Source organism: Oratosquilla oratoria, chromosome 38 (genome assembly GCF_046742065.1).
Source record: "Oratosquilla oratoria isolate Oo_2021 chromosome 38, ASM4674206v1, whole genome shotgun sequence".
NCBI lineage: Eukaryota > Metazoa > Arthropoda > Malacostraca > Stomatopoda > Squillidae > Oratosquilla > Oratosquilla oratoria.
In genome coordinates, this window is record NC_134814.1 from 7,814,494 (window position 1) to 7,838,802 (window position 24,309).

Sequence of the window (24,309 nt, forward strand, 5' to 3'; positions counted from 1 at the left end):
GGCCATCTCTGGCTGCAGACATGATCTTCAGCCTCATTGACAGTGTTAGCAGTACACCGGCTAGGTGTTACAAGGTGATGCGCCTAACGAGGCTGAAGGTGCAGCTGCTGCAACACGAGAAAACATTCCAGCCCAAAATCTCCAGCTCTAAGCTTGCCTTCTCTTGCTGGTATGATGAGGGGTAGAATGTCATACCTCTATGACTTCTTTGATAAAGGCTGCATCCTCTGCTAGCATCTAGCTCGAAGTGTAGCCCAGCAGGCCATGCACTGTGTCCCCAATTGCCAGTATCACAGGACTGTCAATTTTGACCCCAGAGCCATCTGAAATTGTTGCTGTTGAACTACATGCACCAGCAAAAACTAGTGCAGCCCCAGATTTTACACAGAGTGGTGATAAGTGAGATGTGCTGTGTATGTTGGCCAGATGTGCTGTGTGTCAACATTTAATGATTAATACATAATCAGCACTGTGCGTATGTGATGCATATGTACATAGTATGTATGTATTATATACAATACTTTACACATAGTACTCTTATTTTTTACACATTTTTTCATGTACAGGAGCAATTATAGCAATGAACTTTATAACATTTGTTTTGTTTATACCGAATTACAATGTACAGTACACATACATACAAGATATAACTTACAGAAATTGATAGTACAATATGTATGTAGTGAAGCCAAGGTTCATTTTGTATACCAAACTTCCATCTTGTAAACTGACACAAAATTTGGTATGTGTCACTACAGTAAGTTTGATATAATAAAGCCTTCAGATATATAGAGCTTTCGGTTATAACAACCAAGCCTTCCCAATTAGTTTGATATATCAAGGGTTCACTGCATTCAAAAGGTTACATTCTAATCCTTCCTCTTTTGGTGATCAGTTTTCCACAATTTAGAGTTACATACACTTACCAAAGGGCTTTTTCCCCCTTAAAGGTTGTGGCCGAGTCAAAGCATACTCCCACCCTATACCCCTCAAAAACTCATTGTCCTTCCCATCTAAGCATCTCACCTTTGTCTCCCTGCCACAATGTTAAGGTCAGGGTCAATGCAGCAAGACAAAATACTTCCACAACAGGGCCTGCTAGCTAGAGCTGGTTTGTCCCCAAGATGTCATTATATGGCAATACCCCCCCCCACCTCATTCTTAGTCTTCTATTTACCAAAAATAACTCAACACTCTTTGATCAACCTTGTCTGGAAACTCTTTCCACCCCTGATCTCTGCCTCACCTCCACATTTCTCACTCTATCCATCCTCATGACACCTACCACACTTCTCAAACTTTTCATTTGAAACATGCTCTTCTTGTCTATAGAAATAAACACCATGTCAGGATGGGGCCTTTATTAGTATGGCGTTTTGCTTGTTACAGATTTTTCAAGTTCAAGAAAAACATACATATACCAAGGCTTTTTCCCCCTTACAAGGGAGGTAGCCAAAAAGGAAAAGGCATAAAATCATTCCCACCCATTCCATCCCTGAATACACTCCACACCCCTCCACTCTCCCTCTTATCTTAGCACCTCCTGGATGATGGGTCATCCCTGCACCTTGCCCACTGCCCTGGGTCAGAAGCAGTGTTGCTAGACACAGCACATCCACAGCAAAGCCGCTTCATTAAATCGGCGACCACCCCTCTCCGTCCCCCCAATGCATAAAAGGAGAAGACAGGGAGAAATCCCTTCGGGCTGCGTCAAATTTTGCTCACACATACTACCTCACCCCCCATCCCCCCACCCATTCCACCTCATGCATCACATCATCCATATACAACCATTCTCCATTCACCCGTCTTCCGTCCTCTCCTGTCCTTCCTCAACAGACATTCCCCTCTTCCCCAAAGCCCCCTTCACCCCATCCATCCACCTCATCCTAGGACGTCCCCTCATGATCACTCCCTCCACATCTGCCTTCCATGCCTCTTTTACTAGTCTTTCTTCACTCATTCTTTCCATGTGTCCAAACCATCCTAATACTCTTTCATCAACCCTATCTCCCAACTCCCTTTCCACCCCCGTTCTTCTCCTCCCCTCCTCATTTCTCACTCTATCTAGCCTAGTAACCCCCATCATACTTCTCAGACACCTCATCTCAAACACATTCAAACTCCTTCTCTCTCCCTCTCTTATGTTCCATGTTTCTGCCCCATACAGTGCTGTTGGCACAATCACTCCTTCATACAGTCTCCTCTTAGCATCCATTTCCAAATGTCTATTCCTCATTACACTCTTCAATCCACCAAGACATTTACTCGCTTTTCTCAATCTACATTCTACCTCCACCTTTTCCTGCCACATTTGCACCCAAGTATCTAAAACTATCCACTTCCTCCAGTCACTCTCCCTTAATGCTCACTTCCAGTCAAGAAAAACATCGTACTTATAAAAGCTTCATCCTCACGTGGTACTTATTTCTATAGACTTCAGCAACTGCCACTTTCATACACTCCTTTTATGCCATCTTCAAATTCCATGTCTCCATTCCCTAATGTACTGTGGGCACAATCACTCTCAGACACTCTCCTCTTTCCATACATCCCCAGATTTCTATTTCTTATAACACTTCTCATTTACTTACCTCTCTCACTCTATAAGTCACCTTCACTCCTCCATTCCCTGTTATTTGTCACCCCAAGTACTTAAAGCTCTCCACTTAATCCAACTTCTCACCCTTTAACTTCACCTTCAACCCACCACCACCCATTGTACATCACTTCATTTTACTTTTGCCTTAAGTTACTTCCAGCTTCCTCATTTCACACACCCTACCAAACTTCACCACCAACTGCTTTAGTCTATCCTTCAATTTAGCCAAAACATTATGTCATCTGCAGACAACAGGTGGTTTCCTCCCACATCCTTTCTCTTGTACTCACTACAGCAAGACCTCTCATTAATGGATGTTAATTAGCTGTGTTTGTGGTGTTTCCGTTGTTTTGGAGTGGTTTTTGGGTGGCATAGTGATTGCACGCACTAAACAACAGCACCAAAAACACCGCAAACACAGCTAATTAACGTCCTTAAATGAGAGGTCTCACTGTACCAGAGCCCTTACATGCCTAAGTGCCGTCCCAGGCCAATGTTCTCAGTGATGTCCCCCTCCCCCATCACCACCATCCCTTACAGCCTGTTTTAGCTATTGGCTTGCAAAATAATTAAACGGATTTTAAAAATTGTATTTAATGTCCCTATTGCAGAAAGGATAAGAGAAAAATATTTCATATTCTGTTGATTCTAATGCAAAATTCGTATACTATGGTAAAATATTCAGGACTCCTTTCACCTTTTTTTTTTTTATCATAATTGTTCTGTCAGCCTTGTGGGTGGCATGTCTAGACTAGAATTACTGTCCCCCTAAATGTACCGCACAAGGGCATATCACCCTCCCCCCCCATGTGAAGGCACTGCTCACTACTTTCCAACCCTTGATTGGTATACATTTATTACCCTATATACAAGTTGAACAACCATGATGACATTATATAGCTGTGGTGCAGACCCACCTTCATCTCAAACCATTAATTCTATTCTTGACCCATACACAACTTCTACTAATGTAAAAACTCAACTGCCCTTAACAGACTTCCCTCAATCCTGTGCATCCACAATGCCTCTCTGACAACTGTCATATGTCCTCTCCAAATTCATGAAGACCAAAAGGATATCCTTACCCTTTCCCAGAAACTTCTCGCATATATTACTACAAAATCTTGGTCTATACATCCTCTTCTATTCCTAATTTCACTATTTTTCCCCATATACTGTTTCCTTCCTGATTCTCTGACTTATCCAGACACTCCACATGACAACCACTTAGGCTAAGTGCCTAACCAGCGTTCTTTTCTGTCAGTGCCCTTTTATATATTCCTTTTCCAGAGCCTCACAATTCCCCTCTAATTTTCCTGGCATACCTTTCACTACCACAACTAGTCTCCTTATCCTCCTCTACCTTCAACAACTCCCCAAAACACTCAACACATCTTCCTTTCACAACCCTCACTTCCATTATCATTGTTTAAATAGAGTAATATCTGTTGCCTTGAGTTTCACAGACTAGAAACTCAGAGCCCAGCAATGCTTGTAAATGGTCCCCAGGTCCTCCCAAATATCTCTGTGAACTTTGAAATGTTGTCTTTACTGTATTATGTGGGACAGCATCTGTAACCAGCTGAAAGGAGGACAGCATTCACAAGTTGTCAGCATTAGGGAAGGAAGGAAGGAAAAAAAAAAAAAAAAAAAAAAAAAAAAAAAAAAAAAAAAAAATAATAATAATAATAATAATATAGCTAAAGTTTACAGAGATATTTTGGATCCAGTCCAGACTTGCTGACAGTCCTTTGGGGCTGCATCTCCAGATGGAGGTGAAGGGGTCAACGAACTTTGAAAACGAGCAGCAAGGAAATGATTCTCTTAGCTGCCCATCCTGCAGGACCACCTCCACTATTTTGAATTAGGTAGAAACAATTTCACCAACTGTGTTGTCAATAAATGGGATAAGCTTCTAGCCAAAGTGATTGAATGTAGTTTATTTCAAAGTCTTCAAATGCACATAGATATATTATTTTTTCATCTGACCTCATTATGGCCTGAAATGTCTTCTGTTGGCATGCTTTATCATTGTCACATACCATACCCTTAACCCTAAAGCAGAGGGATTACTTGGAAATAAATAGAAACATAAGTTCTTGCTGCCTGTTTTCAAAGCCTATCAACATCTACCCACTGGGGCAGTCTGTTTCTACTTTATTTTTACTCCATTTTTCCACATTGGCTTCCATACCCTCCGCCTCCTACTAACATGTGATAGAAACAAACTCCATTAATACATCATAGGCAGCTTTTCTTCATTGAAATCTATGATAAGGCCCAAGGACCATTACTGGTTGCTGTTATGCTACAGATTTCCAGACAGTTTTTTTTGTAAATAGAATATGACATATACAATATATTTTAAAGTTTCCATTCATAAGACATTGGCTGCTGCTGCTCAAGGCCATATATACAACTAGGAGGAGAGACATTTACATTGCTGTCAACTCTAATATTCAGATTATGTCGATATATAAACTGACGTAATTCTTGCTGCTCAGAATAAATTTCATGATTAACATAGAGTCTCTGTAGGGCTGGAAGTGTTGTCATTACATCTTTTAGAAGTGCTGTTGGGTAACCAGAATCTGGAAGAATGAGATTTTTTAGTTGCTGCCAGCAACCTTCTCTCATACTTCCTAACATATATTTCACTAATGCCCCAGGACGGTACATACATGCATTGCGGCAGAAAAGTGTTTCAAGTGCTGGTGCATTTACATTGAATAGAATGAAGATTCCTGCTGACACTGACTGATTCATTTCTAGTACCTCTAACTTTGGGAACAACTGCTCTTTCTTGATTTCAGCTGGCTGATGTTCAAAACCAAATGTTCTCAAAGAAAGGCAAAGAATTTTCAAGTTTATACATTTACTGATGACCAAAACATCATCATACGATAATAGATGGGCATCCAAATAAAGAAAAATAAGTTGATGTCCAAAACTACTGAGTCCAATTCTTCCTAAAGCTGCTCCAACATCAAGACTGATGGTCAAACTATAGAGTTTGCTGATGGCTTGCATAGCTGCTGCAACTGCTTCTTCCTCCTTGCGGTGTACCATAATAGATATCTTTCCTATTTTGGGGCACAATCGAGGAACAATCTGAAGGGTATCAGCCTTCACTTCACGATTCCGTAGGCAAAGACATTGCAACGGTAAAGTTCTCTTACTATAATTAATTTGAAATATGTATCTGAGTGCATCACGTAACAAGTACTCGGAACAATCCAAGCGTTTCATATTAGGAGCACTGAGCAACAGCAAGGCAAGACCCTTGCCTGTATATCGGTACTGATCTTCAAAGTCATATTCATCTGCAAAATTAGAGAATAGCACTTGTTGCAGGGTTCTGCACTGTGTAAGAAAGGCAAGCCCCTGATCAGTGACAGTGCTACAGTCATCTTCCTTTGCATCAAATACCTGCAGCACAGGACAATTAACACCAACTACTGCCAGCAGTTCATCACGACACCAAAATGTAAGACGTAGGTGGGTCAGGTTATGTAAACAACCAACACGAGGTAAAAAATTAAAATACTGCGTCTCTTCTGCTGAATCCATGGTCAAATATTTTAGCCTAGAAAACTTTTCCCTCACATCAGGGGCACTAAGTTGTTTAAATACAAATGAAATGTTATGATCAGTTAAAACTAGATTTCCTTGACTAAGAAGATGTGGGAGAAAGACGCCAGTCAAATAAGCGGAATGATAGTATCGACATCGAGCTTCAAATTCATCAAAAAAAGCCCAAGCTGGCATCAGGTAGTGGCGAAGGTTGTCTTGAGAGTTCCTATTGCACTGCTGAAGGGAAGACAAAAGGGAGATGATGGTGTCCTTGGCCAGCATCTGAAGGCTTGGCCCCCCCTGTGCCATGCTGACCTCATACCCACTCCTGCAAATTAATAAAATTAACAGTAATAATTATAATAATAATAATGGTGATAATAACAGCAATTATATAGTAATAACAATATTAATAACAACAATAAAAATGTCTATACAGTAATAATATGGTTGTGTCTCTTTTTTTTATCATGAGGTACAAATGGGTACATGAGGATCCCGGCATCAACATTTTGATTATATATTTTTGTAATTGTATACGAGTTACCCCTGGATTCTGTGAAGTGGTTTGATCATGCTTTCTGTCTTTATTATTACTCAGAGTAAAAAATAATGAGTAATACAGCAGTGACTTTATATTTTATAATGCGAGTAGTATGATGCATGGTACATATGGCAGCTGATTCTGCGTGTGAGAATTTGACTTGTACTGAAGTGGTTACACTGTATGTTTGCTATCATTGTTTCCCTTTCAATACAAATCTCTAACATCTCTCCTCTATAGTTCCTTCCTACCACCTCATAACTCCATACTAGTCCATCAATGCTCAGCTCCTTTTAGCATTAATATTTCTCAATGTGGCAATGTTTTGCTGCATTGCTTTTGACCTAGAGCAGTGGACAGGATACAGGGAAGACCTATCATCCATGAGGAGCTAAGATGCGAAGGGGGAAAGGGTGGTGAATGGGAGTGGAATGGGTGGGAGTAGGTACAGTGAGTCCTCCTTGTACAGTAATTTTTTATCCAGTAAATTCACAGTTACAGTTACGGTATTTGGTATTTACTACCCTCTATTCTATTTACGGTAAGAAAAATTCACAGATACGGTATCCGCTAGATATTTTGAAAAAGAGCAGGGAGAAGGTATGTCTGCCATATCCTGTTATTACATGTTATAATGGGTTCGGTATACGGTAATTTCAATTTGCGGTAAGGTTTTCAGGAACACATACAGACCGTATAATGAGGACTTACTGTACATGCCTTTGACTTAGTAAAGTTACCTCCTTTACAAGGGGTAAAAAGCTCTTGGTATACATATATATAGTAAATTTTCATTCCTCCCAAAGGTCTCTACAAACTCATTTAAATAAATCTAAAATACTTCCCTCTCCTCTTCATTTTCTCACTGTCAGGGTCATGTAAGGCCATAAAAGCACCTCTCATCCTAATTTCACGTTCACCCGCAATATCCTACAAGATAATTTACTCCACTTTACCATATACCTACCAGGGCTGAAATTATTTCAATATCGCTGCACTTTGAGTTGTTACTCCAACTCTTGTGGGCGGGGAGTTGTGGGTGTGTGTGCGTGTAAGGTCATACCATTACCCATAGATTGGTCATATGAGCTCTGAGCTCTCTACCGGGAGGGAAATAGCTGTCGATCACGAGTCCAACATGTGATCCAAGAACCAAGGTGAAAACTGAAAAAAACAAAACAAAAAACTACACCACCACCATATTACCCATTTACAACCTTCCATCTGCACCACACAACACTTGGAATAGCTTAGGTGATATAATCCAACCTCAAACAATACATGAATTCATATCTACTTATAATAATTGTAAATCAAGGATATATATTAAGTTGGAACTAAACGATAATTTGGGGCTAGGTATGATAAACTGAGGAGTAGAAGATGGGACCTGGTGAGTGTTACTCCTTTTCCTGTATACTACAATTAAGTAAACACATGCATACAAACACACGACTCGGTGGCGCGGTTGATAGAGCACTGGACTGCTAGCACGGTGGTGACCGCAGTACCTGGTTCGAATCCTGCCCAGGGACGAAATTATTTCGATATTGCTGCGCTTCGGGTCATTACTCCGACTCTCGTGGGCGGGGAGTTGGGGGTGTGTGTGTGTAAGGTCATAGCATTACCCATAGATCAGTCATACGAGCTCTGAGCTCTCTTCCGGGAGGGAAATAGCTGTTGATCACGAGTCCAACATGTGATCCAAAGACCAAGGTGAATACACATTCACAGTTAAAGCACAAAGCAAGCACTCCAAGACCAACCACAAAACACCCTTCTTCATCAAACCCCAACTAAATTCCCTCCCAAGAGAAGAAAGAACAGCACTATACCATATAGTGTGAGCACATCCCTGAGAAAGTTGAGATTGTAGGGCACTATAGTTACTGCTACAGAGGATATCGGATGCATAAACACGTGAAAATCAAAACAGCATGGCAGCTGAAGTTTTGTGCTAATCATTATTTCGGAGGCGGAAATTGGAGAGGCGAAAGAAACTGTAGGTCAAGAAACTGTTGCCAATTAGGTTATGGAAGTTCAGCTGGAAATAGTGGAAGCAAGGTTTATTGAAAAGTGAAAAAGTTAAGAAAATATGGACGGTGGAAGATGAATTCTAGGATCACACTGATACAAAATTTCAACAAGGGAATTATTACTTTTTAAGACATCACAAGATATTCAAATCAGTTATTAAGGCTACTCATAACAGCAGCAACCTAAATGTAGTGGTACAGACCAAGGTAAATGTAGTTATAGATCAGGTTCGAGTTAACCCTTTGGACACATATAAGGAAACAAGGCAACATGCTGTTGACCTGAAATGAGGAGAGGAAAGGAGGAACACACTAATCATTAACAATCTAGAGGAGAAAACATGGAACTTAGATGCAGAGGAGACAAGCAATATTGTGGAGTTCCTGGACATTGCAAAAATCTGTGGTGTAGCTATCAGAAGGGGATATATTCATGGGCTTGGAGAGAATGATACAAATGAGGGTAAAATTAGACCTGCTATTGGTAAATTGTGGGGTTGTGTGGTAGCCCAATGGACAGTGTCAAACTCATGAGCAGATGGTCTTAATTCCTGGGACCCTCGGCATGTTTCTTATGTTGGTTTCCATGGCCAGGCTGGGAGGCAGCCCAAACATCGGCCTAAAAAAACAGTGGCTTTCTTCAACTGGCAGGGACTGCCCCACCAGAGATTTCCCACTTCCCACTTTATGGGAGTGGGATAGTGAGTTTTTTGAACAAGTTTATTGGTAACTTATCCTTTAATGAAAAAAGGGTAAATTATTTATTTACAAACCTAGGTGCATGGATAACATATACATACATACAAAGACCAAAGGCTTTTTCCCCCTTACAAGGTAGAAAAAAAAAAAAAAAAAAAAAAAAGGTCATCTCTGCATCTCACCCACTGCCCTGGGTCAAAAGCAGTGCAGCACGACACAACACATCCACAGCAAGGCTGCTTCATTAAATTAGCAACCCCACCTCTGTCCCCTCATAAAAAAAAAGGAGAAGACGAGGAGAAATCCCTTTGGGCTGTGCCAAGTTATTTTTCACACATACTCCCTCACCCCCCATCCCCCACCCACTCCCCCTCATGCATCACAGCATCATCCATATACAACCATTCTCCATTCACCCCTATCTTCTGTCCTCTCCCATCCTTCCTCAACAGACATTTCCCTCTTTCCCAATGCCCCTTTTACCCCATCCATCCATCTCATCCTAGGTCACCCCCTCATGTTCACTCCTTCCACACCTCTTTTACTGGTCTTTCTTCACTCATTCTTTCCATGTGTCCAAACCATCCCAATACTCTTTCATCAACTCTATCTCCTAACTCCCTTTCCACCCCTGTTCTCCTCCTAACCTCCTCATTTCTCACTCAATCCAGCCTCGTAATCCCCATCATACTTCTCAGGCACCTCATCTCAAACACATTCAAACTCTTCCTCTCTTATGTTCCATGTTTCTGCCCCATACAGTGCTGTTGGTACAATCACTCCTTCATACAATCTCCTCTTAGCATTCATTCCCAAATGTCTATTTCTCATTACACTTTTTAATCCCCCAAGGCATTTACTTGCTTCTCTCAATCTACATTCTACATTCCCTCCTCCCTTTCCTGCCACATTCACACCAAAGTATCTAAAACAATCCACTTCCTCCAGTCTCCCTTAATACTCACTTCCAGTCTGCTGCACACTTTCTCCCCTTACCTTTCCCTTAAGCTTTCTCACATACGTCTTTCCACAAAAATCTGGTCTACACAACCCATACCTGTCCTAAACCCACTGTTCCTCACAATTACTACCTCTGTTCCCCTCTCCTCAAGAGAAAAGAGGCCCTAAAGATGTTGCAGACTACAAACCCTTCCTCATGAGAATTCTGTACTAAAGATCAGAAGGCAGATTTATATAGAGAACATTTCAATATTATCATATAAAATAATTTTGATTAATGTGAAGATAGTCCTGTGAATCCCCCAGACCACAAGGCAAAGTATTGGGAAAGTGTCCTTTAATGATGCCGCCATTTGATAATGGTCCTAACAACTTTTTCTTGGCTTATTAATAAAAATTTGGTTTCCACAATAATTGGATATCTTTATCACAAAGCGAGTTTACTATATCTTTATCATCTTATTTAGTCCTTGCAATCTGCAAAATATCACAATCAAGAGCAAGATAGGGACAAAATAGTGCATTTAGAAGGGATGGTGACTGGTCCGATGGCTGTCTGGGGGCCATGGCGTTCTAACCCATAGGTTATGTCAGTTACATTACATACTTCCTCTGTAGATCCATAAAGCTAAGTACTTAGACCAAGAAGTAATTGTTTAGCGCTGGGTTATATTTCCTAGTGATATTACATATTCCTTTCCAAGTTGTAGTTTTGCTTGGTTAAACTGATTTGCACAAGGTAGGGGTCGATTGGATTATTTGTATACACATTATTTGACCACAATAAGGAATATCAAGTTAAATGTGAATACACACACAATGTAAAAATATAGGTTTATTTTCTTGGTTCTTCGTTGCACGAATGAATCTTTATTTAATCGTTCAAGGAGCACCAGTGATGAGTGCTTTGAAGAGTTTCAAGCGGGAACTTGGACAAAGTGAGAGTTCATGACCAAAACTCCCGCGAAAATTGATCTTATTACTCTTAGTTATTAAACGACTTAATATTCACGTGTAATGTAATGATGTATAGAACCTCTTCTATAGCACAAAGGTTGACTAATGCTGTATACCAAAATTGTGTGATATGAAATGAGTGGCGTCGTGGCTAAGTAATGCACCTAACGTCACCCGAGATTTAAAATGTTGCGAGTGTTATAGCCCGCAATTTCGATGTACGATACATTTCCTTATACTAAAGATCAGCAAAACCACGAATACTCCAAGCTTGTCTGACGTCACCTTATGGGCATGTGACGTCAGCATTGGAATGTACAATACCATAATCCCAAAACAAACCAGTGTTGATATTCTTAATTCCTGTTCTTACCGCTAGAGGCTCTGATGTTTTCTGTTGATATTTACAGAAGTTCGGGGGGGTAAATTCCCGCCCCTTTTCGAGGATGTAAATCTCAGGTAGGCTTTACCCTCTTATTGGTGTACTGGTCGTAATTTCATTATTTTATTTCACACTTTATATTCATATATATTTTACAGTTCCAGTTCATAACTTTTTTCATATAAGAATATAACCTTTCCTTTTCATTGTTCAATTTCCGTAGTGCCTTTTTTTATGTCAGTCAGTATCATGATAAGATAATGATAAGATCAAGGAAACCCAGCTAATAATGATAAGATCAAGGAAACCCAGCTATTTGAAAGGGTGAATCAGAACTCACAAATGCCAAAGTGAGAAACGTCAATTTTAAACCATGGTCTAATAAAATCACAGGTGGTAGAATGTTTGAGAATTATACCCCATACTCATACTGAGTATGAGTATGGGGTATAATTCTCAAACATTCTACCACCTGTGATTTTATTAGACCATGGTTTAAAATTGACGTTTCTCACTTTGGCATTTGTGAGTTCTGATTCACCCTTTCAAATAGCTGGGTTTCCTTGATCTTATCATTTCATATATGAAATATTTATTTTAGATTTTTGTTTATGTTGGCAGTTAGAGACAAGTAATGATTCAGAACAAAATTTCCAGTTTATAAGCCTTGTAGATTTGTTGTGTATGATTTGTAGCTTACTTTATTTTGTATTATTTTAATTGTGCACACCTACGCGATATAACATTAGAAAATTAAATATTAATTTCGTAAATTATAGTACATGAACGTAATGTGTGATTTCCTTGGCAGAAAAAAAAAGACTTGCTACAAGCAAATTTACTAACGAAAGAAGCCGCTATGATACGGTCTAGACTACTCCAGTCACTAACAGACAATGACTTTCACGTTGTGGACCCTGGTGTTCTCCAACTTAAAGGTGACGTTAAATAAGCGCTGTTACAAAGACAGAGGGCTTCGTTGGACTTTATGAGAGAACATGGGGTTCTGCCGTCGACTCTTAATTGCTCCACGACGACGATACGGATTATCTTTAGAATTTGAGGTACCGAATGATTAGATATTGGTTAGATTAGAATAGACTAATTTATCGTCCTTTCATTTGGGGACCTCCGTGCTCAAGGGGCATAACCACCACCTCCAACGTTTTCGAGCTAGTAACGGAATCTGGTAGATGGAAGCACCCTCTGTCTAGCCTTGAAAGCAGATTACTGGTATTGGACCTTTACGTCCCTTTAACTGAGGATATTTAATTGTGTGCTGTGGCGAGCGAGAGTCATGATGAGATATACAAATTCCATGCTCAAGGGGCGTACCTGGCTGAGGCAGCCAGCCAATCACCGCGTCGGTTTGTGTCTTGCCTGCCTGCTTGGCCAATCACAGCGCCGCTCCGAGTCTCTCACGCCTCCCCACCTCAGTACACACACGTGGTGAGTTAAAGGGTGCCCACCTGGTGTTTCTGGACCATTATTTTATTGTTTTATTACGGATATCGAGTGAATTTTGTTGTCATTGATTATTTTCTATAAAATGATTAATAATAATTATTTACATCACAAAAAACACTTATAAAACACGAACCAATAAGGGTTTTAAGCTGAAAATTTCAGAGACTCTTAGTTTTTAATACACTTGTTGACTGTGCCAAAAATGAACAAAATCGGATAAAATTACCTCTGGATTTTTTTTATTGAAGGAAAAACTTTTGAAAAAAAAAATACACCATGGAATCATTCTCCTTGCAAGCTATCTTTTCATTCCGAATACCTTTACGTTTTTGTTTCCTTCATTGTGTAACTGTTGGAATTTAAACACGTTTTTCTCGAAATTTTGCATTTGGTGCATACGCCCTTTGAGCACGGAGGTCCTCATTTCTTCGATCCTGGCATCTATCAGAACAAACATGGCGTATCATTCAACTGCCGCGACTTCGTTCGTTAGTGATTATGCTTTAGCAACTTTTTTGTTATTGATTTCTGCCAAGAAAACAGCATATTACGTTGATTTAATATACTTTACAAAATTGATCATTTGTTTTGTATTGCTATATCGCGTAGGTATGCACAACTAAATTTTTACCTTATATTTGATCTAATATATATATATATATATATATATATATATATATAATATACATATATATGTATATATATATATATGCGAATAAATCACAAAAACACGTGATTCACAAAATGTGTAATGAAACCACCTGGAAAATAAAATGGAATGTGATCGAACGTTTTCGTCTATTTAAGACATTTTCAAGGGTGAAAATGTTTTAGACGAAAACGTTCGGTCACCTTTCATATAATTTTCCAAGTGGTTTTATTACACACACACACACACACACACACACACACACACACACACACACACATATATATATATATATATATATATATATATATATATATATATATATATATATATATATATATATATATTAGCGTATATGGGCAGGAGGTTTTCCCTGAAGCATATTTCATTAAAGTGAATGGCAAGCTTGTTATGACAAAGCTTCTTGTCGTATTTTTCTTTCTTAGAGTAATCTTGCCTTCCGTAGGGAATAACCTTAATATATCTCCGCATGTCATGCTGTGGAATACCAAACATAATTTGAAATAGCCAGAACGCGTTTTCACACCTCTTGGTGCTTCCTCAGTGGCAGGTAAGAATCTAAGGGCTAGGCTGGTGTGTGTGGATTATATATGGTACAGGCTGTGGGATTTTTTCTGGTCGTCGATGATGATTTTTAGGTGCTCCTGAGTTTAGGTGGTGTGACAGACGACGTGAGAGCCTCATGGTGGTCATGCTGATATAGGTAGCAGGATGGGTCGCACAGTCCCCATGTTTTCATGTGTACCTATATACAACATAAGATTTTTGAAGCTCATCGACGGCATGCCTGTTGTTGTTCCTTTGGAGTAGGTTCGAGTTTTTTGTTTGTTTTGGTAGTAAATTATAAAATTAATTTTGGAGATAGATTTAGTGGGCTTTATGTTCCTCTTTATGATTTGTTGCACCACTCTCTCATCCTCCTTGTATGCAGTGGAGAAGAAGGATTTGTAGTATATGTTGATAACGTTCTGCGCTGGATTGTCTGTTATATTTGCTGGTTTAACATCCTCGTACCAATTTTCCATTATTTTCTTGGTCACTTTTTCAATGTCTCTATTGCTAAAACCGTTGTTAATTAGGACCTGTGATGCTCTTTCTAACTCTAGATGTACATTTTTCCAGCTACTACAATGGCTAAGGGATATTCGTACATATGCACTAATTGTTGAGATCTTATAACTTTGGGGGCATTCACTCAGTCCGTTAAGGTAATATCCGGAGTTTAGCTTTGGTGTAAACTAAAGTACGAAAAGATCCTTCTCCCTGTTTCACTAGGACATCAAGGAAAGGGAGAGATCAGTTTTCACTGTTTTCGATGGTAAAGTTTAGACCTGAGGCTTCTATGAGTCGCTGTTGTAGAGCTATGATTTGCTCGTTATTATTTACAAAAATATCATCTATATATCGACAGGATACTTCCGCAGGCTCAGAAACAGTCAAACCCTTGTGGTCTATTTTTTTATTATTGCATTTAGGTTTAATTTTGAAGAAAACCACGTTTTTCATTGTATTGTGATATGCTGATAAACATCTGTTCCAGATGTTTCGATGATCAAAAGGTCTTTTGAAGTCAGGAAACGACGGTGATACTCTGCTCTTGTACCCACTAATGCGTTCGACATACCCAATGTTCCTTATAATAGCAACACTGATCTTACTTAGGCAAATTTGTTATTGGTATACTAATTCACAACCACAAGCACACTCGATATAATACTACTTAATTCGGCTCCCAGTTAGAGATGATTCTGTCAGTCGGGTCAGGTTCTTCCTTCATTCTCCTCTGCCCTGCATTGTTTGTTTTCTTAAAAGTTCTGGCAAGCTGTACTTCTTTGGTGTCTCAACGACGGCATGTCTCCATCTTTTCCCATGGCCTTCCTCTGGCTCCTTTTCCTTTTGGTGTCCAGTTCCATCTTTTCTATGCAATCCTTCCCTCATCCATTCTGTCAACATGCCTCAACCACATCAGCTGCGATGTAGTGCCGTGGCTCTTATGTATTTTCTAATTCTATTATTTCTATCTTTCCTAGTTTTTCCTGTTATAAATCAATCTCAAAATCCTCATATCTACGGCTTGAATCTTGCTTCTCTCCCTACTGTTCATTGACCATGTTTATAAGGTGTCGAAATGCTCTCAAACATGATTTTCTTGGGTGTGAGAGGTATGTGTTCATCTTGTTTGTTGTTTCCTTTTGCATAGAAAACACCTCCAATGTATCTTACTTCTACACTTTTCACTTTTCGTTGCTGTGTTTCTACCTTAATATCTTCCTTTTCACTTTTAGCCACCCACATAATCTCAGTCTTTTCCACATTCATTTCTAGTCCTGCAGTTGTCAACACTGCATTCCATCTCGCCAGCGCTTCTTCCATATCTTGTTTATTATCATTCCATATTCAAATGACTTCCGTAGATGTCATTATGGCACCTTCTCTTCGTTGTAATCCATAACACCTTATCACTTTGTCCATGCATGCTATAAAAAGCAATAGTGATAACGTTACCCTGTTTAGCTCCTGAGATTACACTGAACCCTTTTTCATTTTCATAATCTGCTCTTACATTACATTCACGAGGTTTGCACAAGTTCATTATTACTCTCTTCAACTTTCTCTTTATTCCATACTTATCTGCCAGACATTTCCACAGTTTAGTTATTGGTACTGGGTCAAATGCTGTTTGTAAATCTATGAAAATTATGTATGCAGGTCTGTGGCATTCCCATGTCTTTTCTATTGCCATTCGTAGTGCGAATATAAAATCTGTAGTACTACGGCCCTTTCTGTACCCATACTATTCTCCTATTTCCACTTCAGTAATGTGTCTTACTCTCTTTTCAAGAATTTTCTCATATACCTTTGTTATATGATTTATCAAAGAAATTCCTCTATAATTCTGACAGTCTGATTTGTCCCCCTTTTCCTTTATATACAGGTATTATTATTGTTTCCCCCCAATCTTCTGCTATACATACTTTCAACCATGTTTTGTTGTCGCCTGTAAAAAAAAAAAAAAAAAAAAGAAAGAAAGAAAAAATTACTCACCCAATGTCGGACTGGTGCGGCCGCTCACACTCCCATCAACTAATTCCTACATTACCTACGCCCAAAACGCCTAATCCTACTGTAGGATCTCACACATCCTTCAACTCTTACTCCACACAAGTTTTCCTCCACTGCATCTGACCTAAGCCCTGCCAGCCCTCACTCCAAACCCCGCGTCTCCTGGTATCAATCCTCCGGTGCCTCGCGTCCTGCTATCAGGGGTGCTAACGGTCTTCCCAAGGTCCATATATATAAGGACCTTGGGTCTTCCCTCTCATCACACACATTTCGTACATTCGTCCACCACATTCACGCCGCATTTGTTTAAAGCTTTCAGGGCCTCTCGCTTAAGATAAACTCCGCCTTCCTTGATTAGTTAATAATAATAATAATAATAATGATAGTAATAATAATAATAATAATAATAATAATAATAATAATAATAGTAATAATAATAATATAATAATAATAATAATAATAATAATAATAATAATAGTAAGTTTATTTGGCATTGAATCAATATACATGAAGTGCAGATACTGAAAAGAACACGCAGTTCGAAATAACAATTACAATTGCCAAGATAACACAAAAAAGCATCTAAGCTTATTTCCATTGTGGTCCTCTGTGTTCTATAGCTATTCTATCACAATCCGGTAAGTTCTCATTTTTCATACTAAATAAATAAAGCTTGATTTAGTTCTTCTGTAATATAATCTCCGTTTTCATCCTCTACCTCCTCTGATTCTTTCTTCTGTAGGCTGCTTGGTTTATTTATTTATTTAATTGATTTTTGTTTTGTTTTACATTTAGTACTTCTTGAAAGTGGCATATCCGCTTCCCATTTATTTCAGCTGGTGTCATGAATACTTATATTTCTTATTTCCATTGTTCCTGTTTATGAATTCCTATAAGTTTTGGCTGATCCATTCATTTATTTTTTACCTTTTGATACATCTTCTAGTTCTTTACCTTTCTCTTGCCATCATTTACCTTTAGCTTCGTGTCGTGTCATTGCGTATTCTAATCTTGTTTCTGCTATCTTTTTTATCCATATCCTTAGTTTTCTTTTTTTTCTTTCACCAATGCCTTCAATTCTTCTGTCCACCACGGCTAGTGTTTCTTCTTACCTCCTCGTATAACCACTTTGTTTCTAGTTCTTCTTCGGGTAAACTTGTTATAATGTGAATTATATTTTCCTATTCCTTGCTGTGGATGTGCTGTGTCTTGCGACACTGCTGCTTACCCAGGGCAGTGGACAAGGTGCAGGGATGACTCGTCATCCAGGAGGTGCTAAGATAAGAGGGAGGGTGGAGGGGAGTGGAGGGTATTCAGGGATGGAATGGGTGGGAATGATTTTGTGTCTTTTTCTTTTTGGCTACCTCCCTTGTAAGGGGAAAAAGCCTTGGTATATGTATGTATGTATTCCTTTTTTCTACCTCTGCATTGCTTTGTAGCTCTTCTGTCAATTTTGTTTGGCATTTTATTCCTCCTAGATCTTTTAAGTGTTCGGGCTTCATTAGTTTCCACTTATGTTTTCTGGGAGCAGTTACCTTTTTCTAAAACATGCACATCTCCAACAAGGAATCTGTGACCAGTCATAGATGATCTGATATAGTCTCTTACAGATTTCTGATCAAATTGTTCTGTGTTATTGTTCCACCCGTATCTTGTAAATTTATGCTGTTCTTTGTGTTTATAAAATCCATTCATGATTTTGAGATAATTTCTTGCACAAAAATCAAGAGGTCCTTCTTCGTCAAATTTCTCTTGCTCACTGACTGGCTCAAGGATTGAATCAATTCCACTCCTATCTATTCCCGCTCTCGCATTAAAATCCCCCATCATTGTTGTTGTTTGTTCTTGATTAGAGATATTATTTTCTTCTAATATGTTTAGAAATTCTATCTTCAGCTTTACCTTGTTGTGGAGCATATACCTGTTAAAAATTGCATTTTTCTTCTTTTTACTTAAGCGTTTTTTTTCGCTAAAGTAAAAAGAAGGGGGCTTTGGGGAAGAGGGGAATGTCTGTTGAGGAAGGACGGGAGAGGACAGAAGACAGGGGTGAATGGAGAATGGTTGTATATGGATGATGTTGTGATGCATGAGGTGGAATGGGCGGGGGGATGGGGGGTGAGGTAGTATGTGTGAGCAAAATTTGACGCAGCCCGAAGGGATTTCTCTCCGTCTTCTCCTTTTATGCATGGGGGGACGGAGAGGGGTGGTCGCCGATTTAATGAAGCGGCCTTGCTGTGGATGTGAAGTGTCTTGCGACACTGAGTCTGACCCACGTCAGTGGACAAGGTGCAGGGATGACCCGTCATCCAGGAGGTGCTAAGATAAGAGGGAGGGTGGGGGGGTATGGAGTGTATTCAGGGATGGAATGGGTGAGAATGATTTTATGCCTTTTCCTTTTTGGCTACCTCCCTTGCAAGGGGGAAAAAGCCTTGGTATATGTATGTACACTTTAGCGTCACTTTCATTAGCCTTTCACTTACAATTGTACTCATGGGCACAACATGCATACGATTTCCTTCTCTCCCTTTGTACATCAAGAAATAGCCTTGTCTTAGTTGTTTTCCAGTTTCTAATTTTTTTAGTTGTGCACACCTACGCGATATAGCATTAGAAAATTAAAGATTAATTTTGTAAATTATAATACATGAACGTAATATGTGCTTTTACTGAAAAAAAAAAACCTTGCTACAAGCAAATCTACTAACGAACGAAGGCGCTAGGATACGTCTGTCCAGTCCAGTCACTGTCAGTTAGACGACGGCTTTCACGTTATGGACCGGGTGTTCTCCAACTCCTGGTGACGTTAATTAATAAGCGCTGGTACAAAGACAATAGGGGTTCTGCCGTCGTCTGGTATTGTCCGAGGTACAATAGTAATTAGGCCGTCAGCATCCGTGACGATGACGACCCGGATGATCTTTAGAATTTGAGGTACCAAATTACTAAATATAGGTTAGGTTACGTAGGTTAGTTAGGTTAGGTAGGTTAGGTTAGAATAGACGAATTTATCATCCTTTCATTTCTTCGACCTCGGCATCTATCAAAACAAACATGGCGTATCATTCAACCGCCGCGACTTCGTTCGTTAGTAAATAGGTTTTAGCAACTTTTTTGTTACTGATTTCCGCCAAGAAAATAGCATATTACGTTGATATAATATAATCTACAAAATTGATAATTATTTTTCTGTTGCTATATAGCGTAGGTGTGCACTTCTAAAAATCATCTTTTTTTGGGTCTAGTTTCTGCCGTACCTAATGTGTATTTTTTTCTTTGCTCTATCATATCCAGGATTTCTTCCTCCTTATTAAGGTAAGTAGCTATATTTATTCTTAATTTAAGCTTGCCCTTTCCGTAGCCTGAAAACGTTTTTATTGTAGTCTGTCCTCCCGAGGCTGGTCCTTGAGCAAAAGTGTATCCACTACTGTCTTGCTACTTTGCTAGACTCGTTGTAGCTCTTTTCCTTTTTGCGAAATACCGAATCAAATGAAAAAAATTGTCAAAGTTATGTTTGACTTTATGCTAATAGATGGAGATTTCTCCCGAATATTTACCTGTAATTTTCAGTAATCTCCGTTGCTATAGATAATTTTGTATTTCCTGCTAGCTTTTCTCTGCTGGTCTCCTTATCATGGTATTGTTCTGTGTGCTGCTTTATTGATTAGTTCTTATAATTATGAGGATGCAAGCGAGTCAAATAAGCGTTCATGCTTTTTGTGTTATCCTCGGCAGTTTATATTTATTATTTCGAACTATGTGTTCTTGTCATTATTTGCACATGTACATTGATTTATTGCCAAATAAAGTCTATCTATCTATCTATCTCCTCGAGATTACATCATAATTCATACACTACCATAGCCTTAGTTGTGGTATTAGTTTGGTAAAACAAATTATCTTTAACAATGTAGAATAATCAGTTTGATGAGGACCACAATGGAAATAAGCTCACATGATTTTTTGTGTTATCCTCGGTAATGGTAATTGTAAATTCGAACAATGTGTTTTTTCTTCATTTGTATTTGGTGTATGTGATTTAATATTTATTGCCAAATAAGCATCTTCCTCTTTTACTCCTCTTTTCCTCCTCTCTCTTCTTCTTCTTTGCATTCTTTTTTTGTTATTACTGTTATTATTATTATCAATAATAATAATGATAATAATAATAATAATAATAATAATAATAATAATAATAATAATAATAATAATAATAATAATAATAATAATAATAATAATAATAATAATAGTAATAAAGATTTATTAATTTTATTTTTGTGACAATATTTAGCAAGAGAATAAAATTATGGTCACCCATTACCAATATCGTTTTTTCTTAATATTTATTTCACAGAAAGTGTTAAATTTAATTGTAAATTTGAAGCCACGACTAAAGATTATTTATACTATTAATCATGCTGTTAATTGATGATATTGATATCCTAATTATAATGAAACATAAATTATTGTTATTGATTCTTTTCATAATATTAATATATCAATCATTGATTAATTGTAATCAGTTTATAATCAGTTTATTACATTATTTCATCTGTCCATGAAGACCATACATCTATTTGTTCCGCTGTCTATTTAATCTGTCTGTATATCTATTCATCTATACGTCTATCTGTCTATCTGTCTATCTATCTATCTATCTATTTTTGACACTGACAGAGCTGGCTATGAAGTATGTATTGACCCCCAAGGTTATATGCGAGCTAGAAACATGAACAGTTCTTTCCTTTTGAACTTTGCAAAGTCCCAAAAGCTGATTGCTGGTTCCTGGTTCCAGAGACGAAAGCCACACCGACGGAGGGCCGACAATTGTTCCCCTCCTCTTGTTCATTCCTACCCTAGAGAAACAGACCCACACGGATACAATACAGACAATATTCCAAAAGAGACCCACAAGAGGGCACGAGGATCGTTGCCGGCGAACGTAGGGCTGCATTAGTGTAACGGTTCGGCATTCGGATTTAAAATCACGTCATTGTTTGGGGCAAATATGGGTCATTAGTTTTGTCCACCCGTTTGTGTGTTTGCGTACGGGTTTGCGCAGGCTTATCATAGGATGGCACTCGCCGATGTATCTCATTCTGTTCTGATTGTATAAATCATATCAGTGTTGGCTCTGCGAATATATGGCGTGATTGTCGGCGTCAGCTTTTGATTCTGCATAAATTTGTGCGCGTGGGTAGCTTATCAATATCATTCTCGCGTGCGTGCGTGCGTGTGTGATTCACCATGGTCTTGAATCACGTGTTAAACTCGTGATCGACAGCTACAACCCTCCCGAATGAGAGCTCAGAGCTCATGTATGACCGATGTACGAGTAATGCTGTGTGACTACATGCACACACACACCCAACTCCCCGCCCACGAGAGCTGGAGTAACGATTCGCAGCGTAGCGATAATGAATTTATTTCAGCCCTAGGCGGGATTCGAACACCGGACCGCAGTAGTGGTGGCCGCGAACGTGACCACTGCGCCATCGAATGTGTGTGTATGTGTGTGTGTAATATATGTTGTGAGCACCGCAAATATTAATCCCACGTCTTGATTTCAAATCTTTATTAAACTTTCTTGGGGGGGTGGGGGATGATCCTAAAAGGTGTTTCCTTCATCTGAATATAATCGCCTGACGACCGCAAGAACAAACGTTTAGGTTGTCAGTAGCAGTGATGATATGGCTTAACGTTACGAACTGCCCCCTGTCGAGAGGCTAGGACGATGCCCCTTACAGAGGGCCTTGTAGTGTGGAATTTAATGAACCATAATTCCTTTGGTTCAACTTTCGCCGGTGTCAGGGTTCGAACCGCCATCCCCTCGACCTTTGCCGTAAGACGCCCTAACCTCCTCGGTCAGCGAGCTTCCAAGGGTCATTGAGACATTATTAGGTATTTTGTCGATGATCATCAGCGCGCTGAAGCGCGCTGAAGAGGCGGAATCGAAGAAGCGGTCAAGAAGATACAGGAAAGGAGAGAGGCGGTAGAAACGAGAAATTATCATCATTCGTCTTTAAGTGGAGACTAGCCTCTTGTCGTAAAAGAATGCTGAGGGGCTGTGGTCCGTAGGGGGTGTCATTAAAGTCGATAAAACACATAAGGGATTGTCACTCTATGGGTTTGCCTCCCATCCCACCCCCCTTTTTTTTGGAGCTCGACGGATTAGCTTTGTTTGATAACGGACAGGCCAAATATATAAATTGTCAGTAACGGGGGAAAAAGGTTAGAATTGATTATTGTACGGTGGGTTTGTGGAAATAGCATAGGCTTAATCGTTCTTTCCGCTGGTAATTGATCCATTTGTCACCAACAGCGGCTACAAATCTTGTTGAATTGTAATTTTTCATCATAACCTTGCTCCTGGGGCGATATATTTCTTATGATCAAATATTATTTTCTTTATATGCTCGTTAACAACACAGCAACAACAAAACTGTTTGATCAATCAACTTGGGGCGATATATTTCTTATGATCAAATATTATTTTCTTTTTATGCTCGTTAACAACACAACAACAACAAAACTGTTTGATCAATCAACTTGGGGCGATATATTTCTTATGATCAAATATGATTTTCTTTTTATGCTCGCTCGTAACACAACAACAACAAAACTGTTTGATCATTGAACATGAAACTTTCAGGAATGATGGGGTAGTGGTTTCTGATATGATCCTCGTGAAGTTTCTGAAGCAGTTGGGTCAAGATCAAGGTCAGCAATGGGTCAAGATCAAGGTCAGTAACTTTCTCAAAATCTTCCCATTTTACTTCAAACGAAGACCAAAATTATCTTCACCCTATTTTTTAATCTTATATATATATCTTTTTATAATCCAGTATCTATTTTTTCATAACCAGGTATCCATGATGATGAGAAATGCATAATTTCACCTTGATCAGTTTCGAAAGGTTAAACTCAAGGTCAGACTGTTCAGAGCCTTAACTTAGAGTCATTTAATAAAAAATATTTATTATCATCAGCAAATAGAAAGTCGCATATGAGCTTTCATTTGGCCTGAAGTCTTTAACCTTCATTAATCTTTTAATATTATGCTTAAGGGAATTTTTTTTTCAATCAATCTTGAAAAGTTGTTAACATGTTTGCTGTTATCAACATATAGGAATTTGCATAACCCTTCACATGACGTCATGCAAACACAATCAGTCAAACGGAACATAAAAATAACTCCAGCAGTATTCCACTCAAATATTTAAGATAGTCTGTCCCTAGTACCATAACTGAGCCCGAGCAGTGAGGCGGGTGACCGAGTTGACCCTTCATTCACGATGAGCTAAGGCTGCGTTTACACAAATCGAATCCAATCGATTCATGAAGAATCAGCATGATTCA

At 39.0% G+C, this 24,309-nt stretch overlaps 1 protein-coding gene across 3 annotated transcripts; it reads right to left on the minus strand.

The window, feature by feature from the left end:
* Positions 1-4,354: 4,354 nt before the first annotated feature.
* LOC143019959 (uncharacterized) lies at positions 4,355-11,974 on the minus strand. Of its 3 annotated transcripts, none has more exons than XM_076176005.1 (2): positions 11,657-11,718; positions 4,355-6,503 (listed from the first exon to the last, which is right to left on the minus strand). In XM_076176005.1, the coding sequence occupies exons 1-2, from the start codon at positions 11,665-11,667 to the stop codon at positions 4,967-4,969; spliced, it is 1,548 nt and encodes a 515-aa protein (XP_076032120.1). In that variant the 5' UTR covers positions 11,668-11,718; the 3' UTR covers positions 4,355-4,966. The 3 variants fall into 3 exon arrangements, with proteins under 3 accessions (XP_076032120.1, XP_076032122.1, XP_076032121.1); XM_076176007.1 differs by lacking the exon at positions 11,657-11,718 and adding an exon at positions 11,745-11,974 and having other exon boundaries at positions 4,356-6,503; XM_076176006.1 differs by having other exon boundaries at positions 4,357-6,503; positions 11,714-11,757.
* Positions 11,975-24,309: the final 12,335 nt, after the last annotated feature.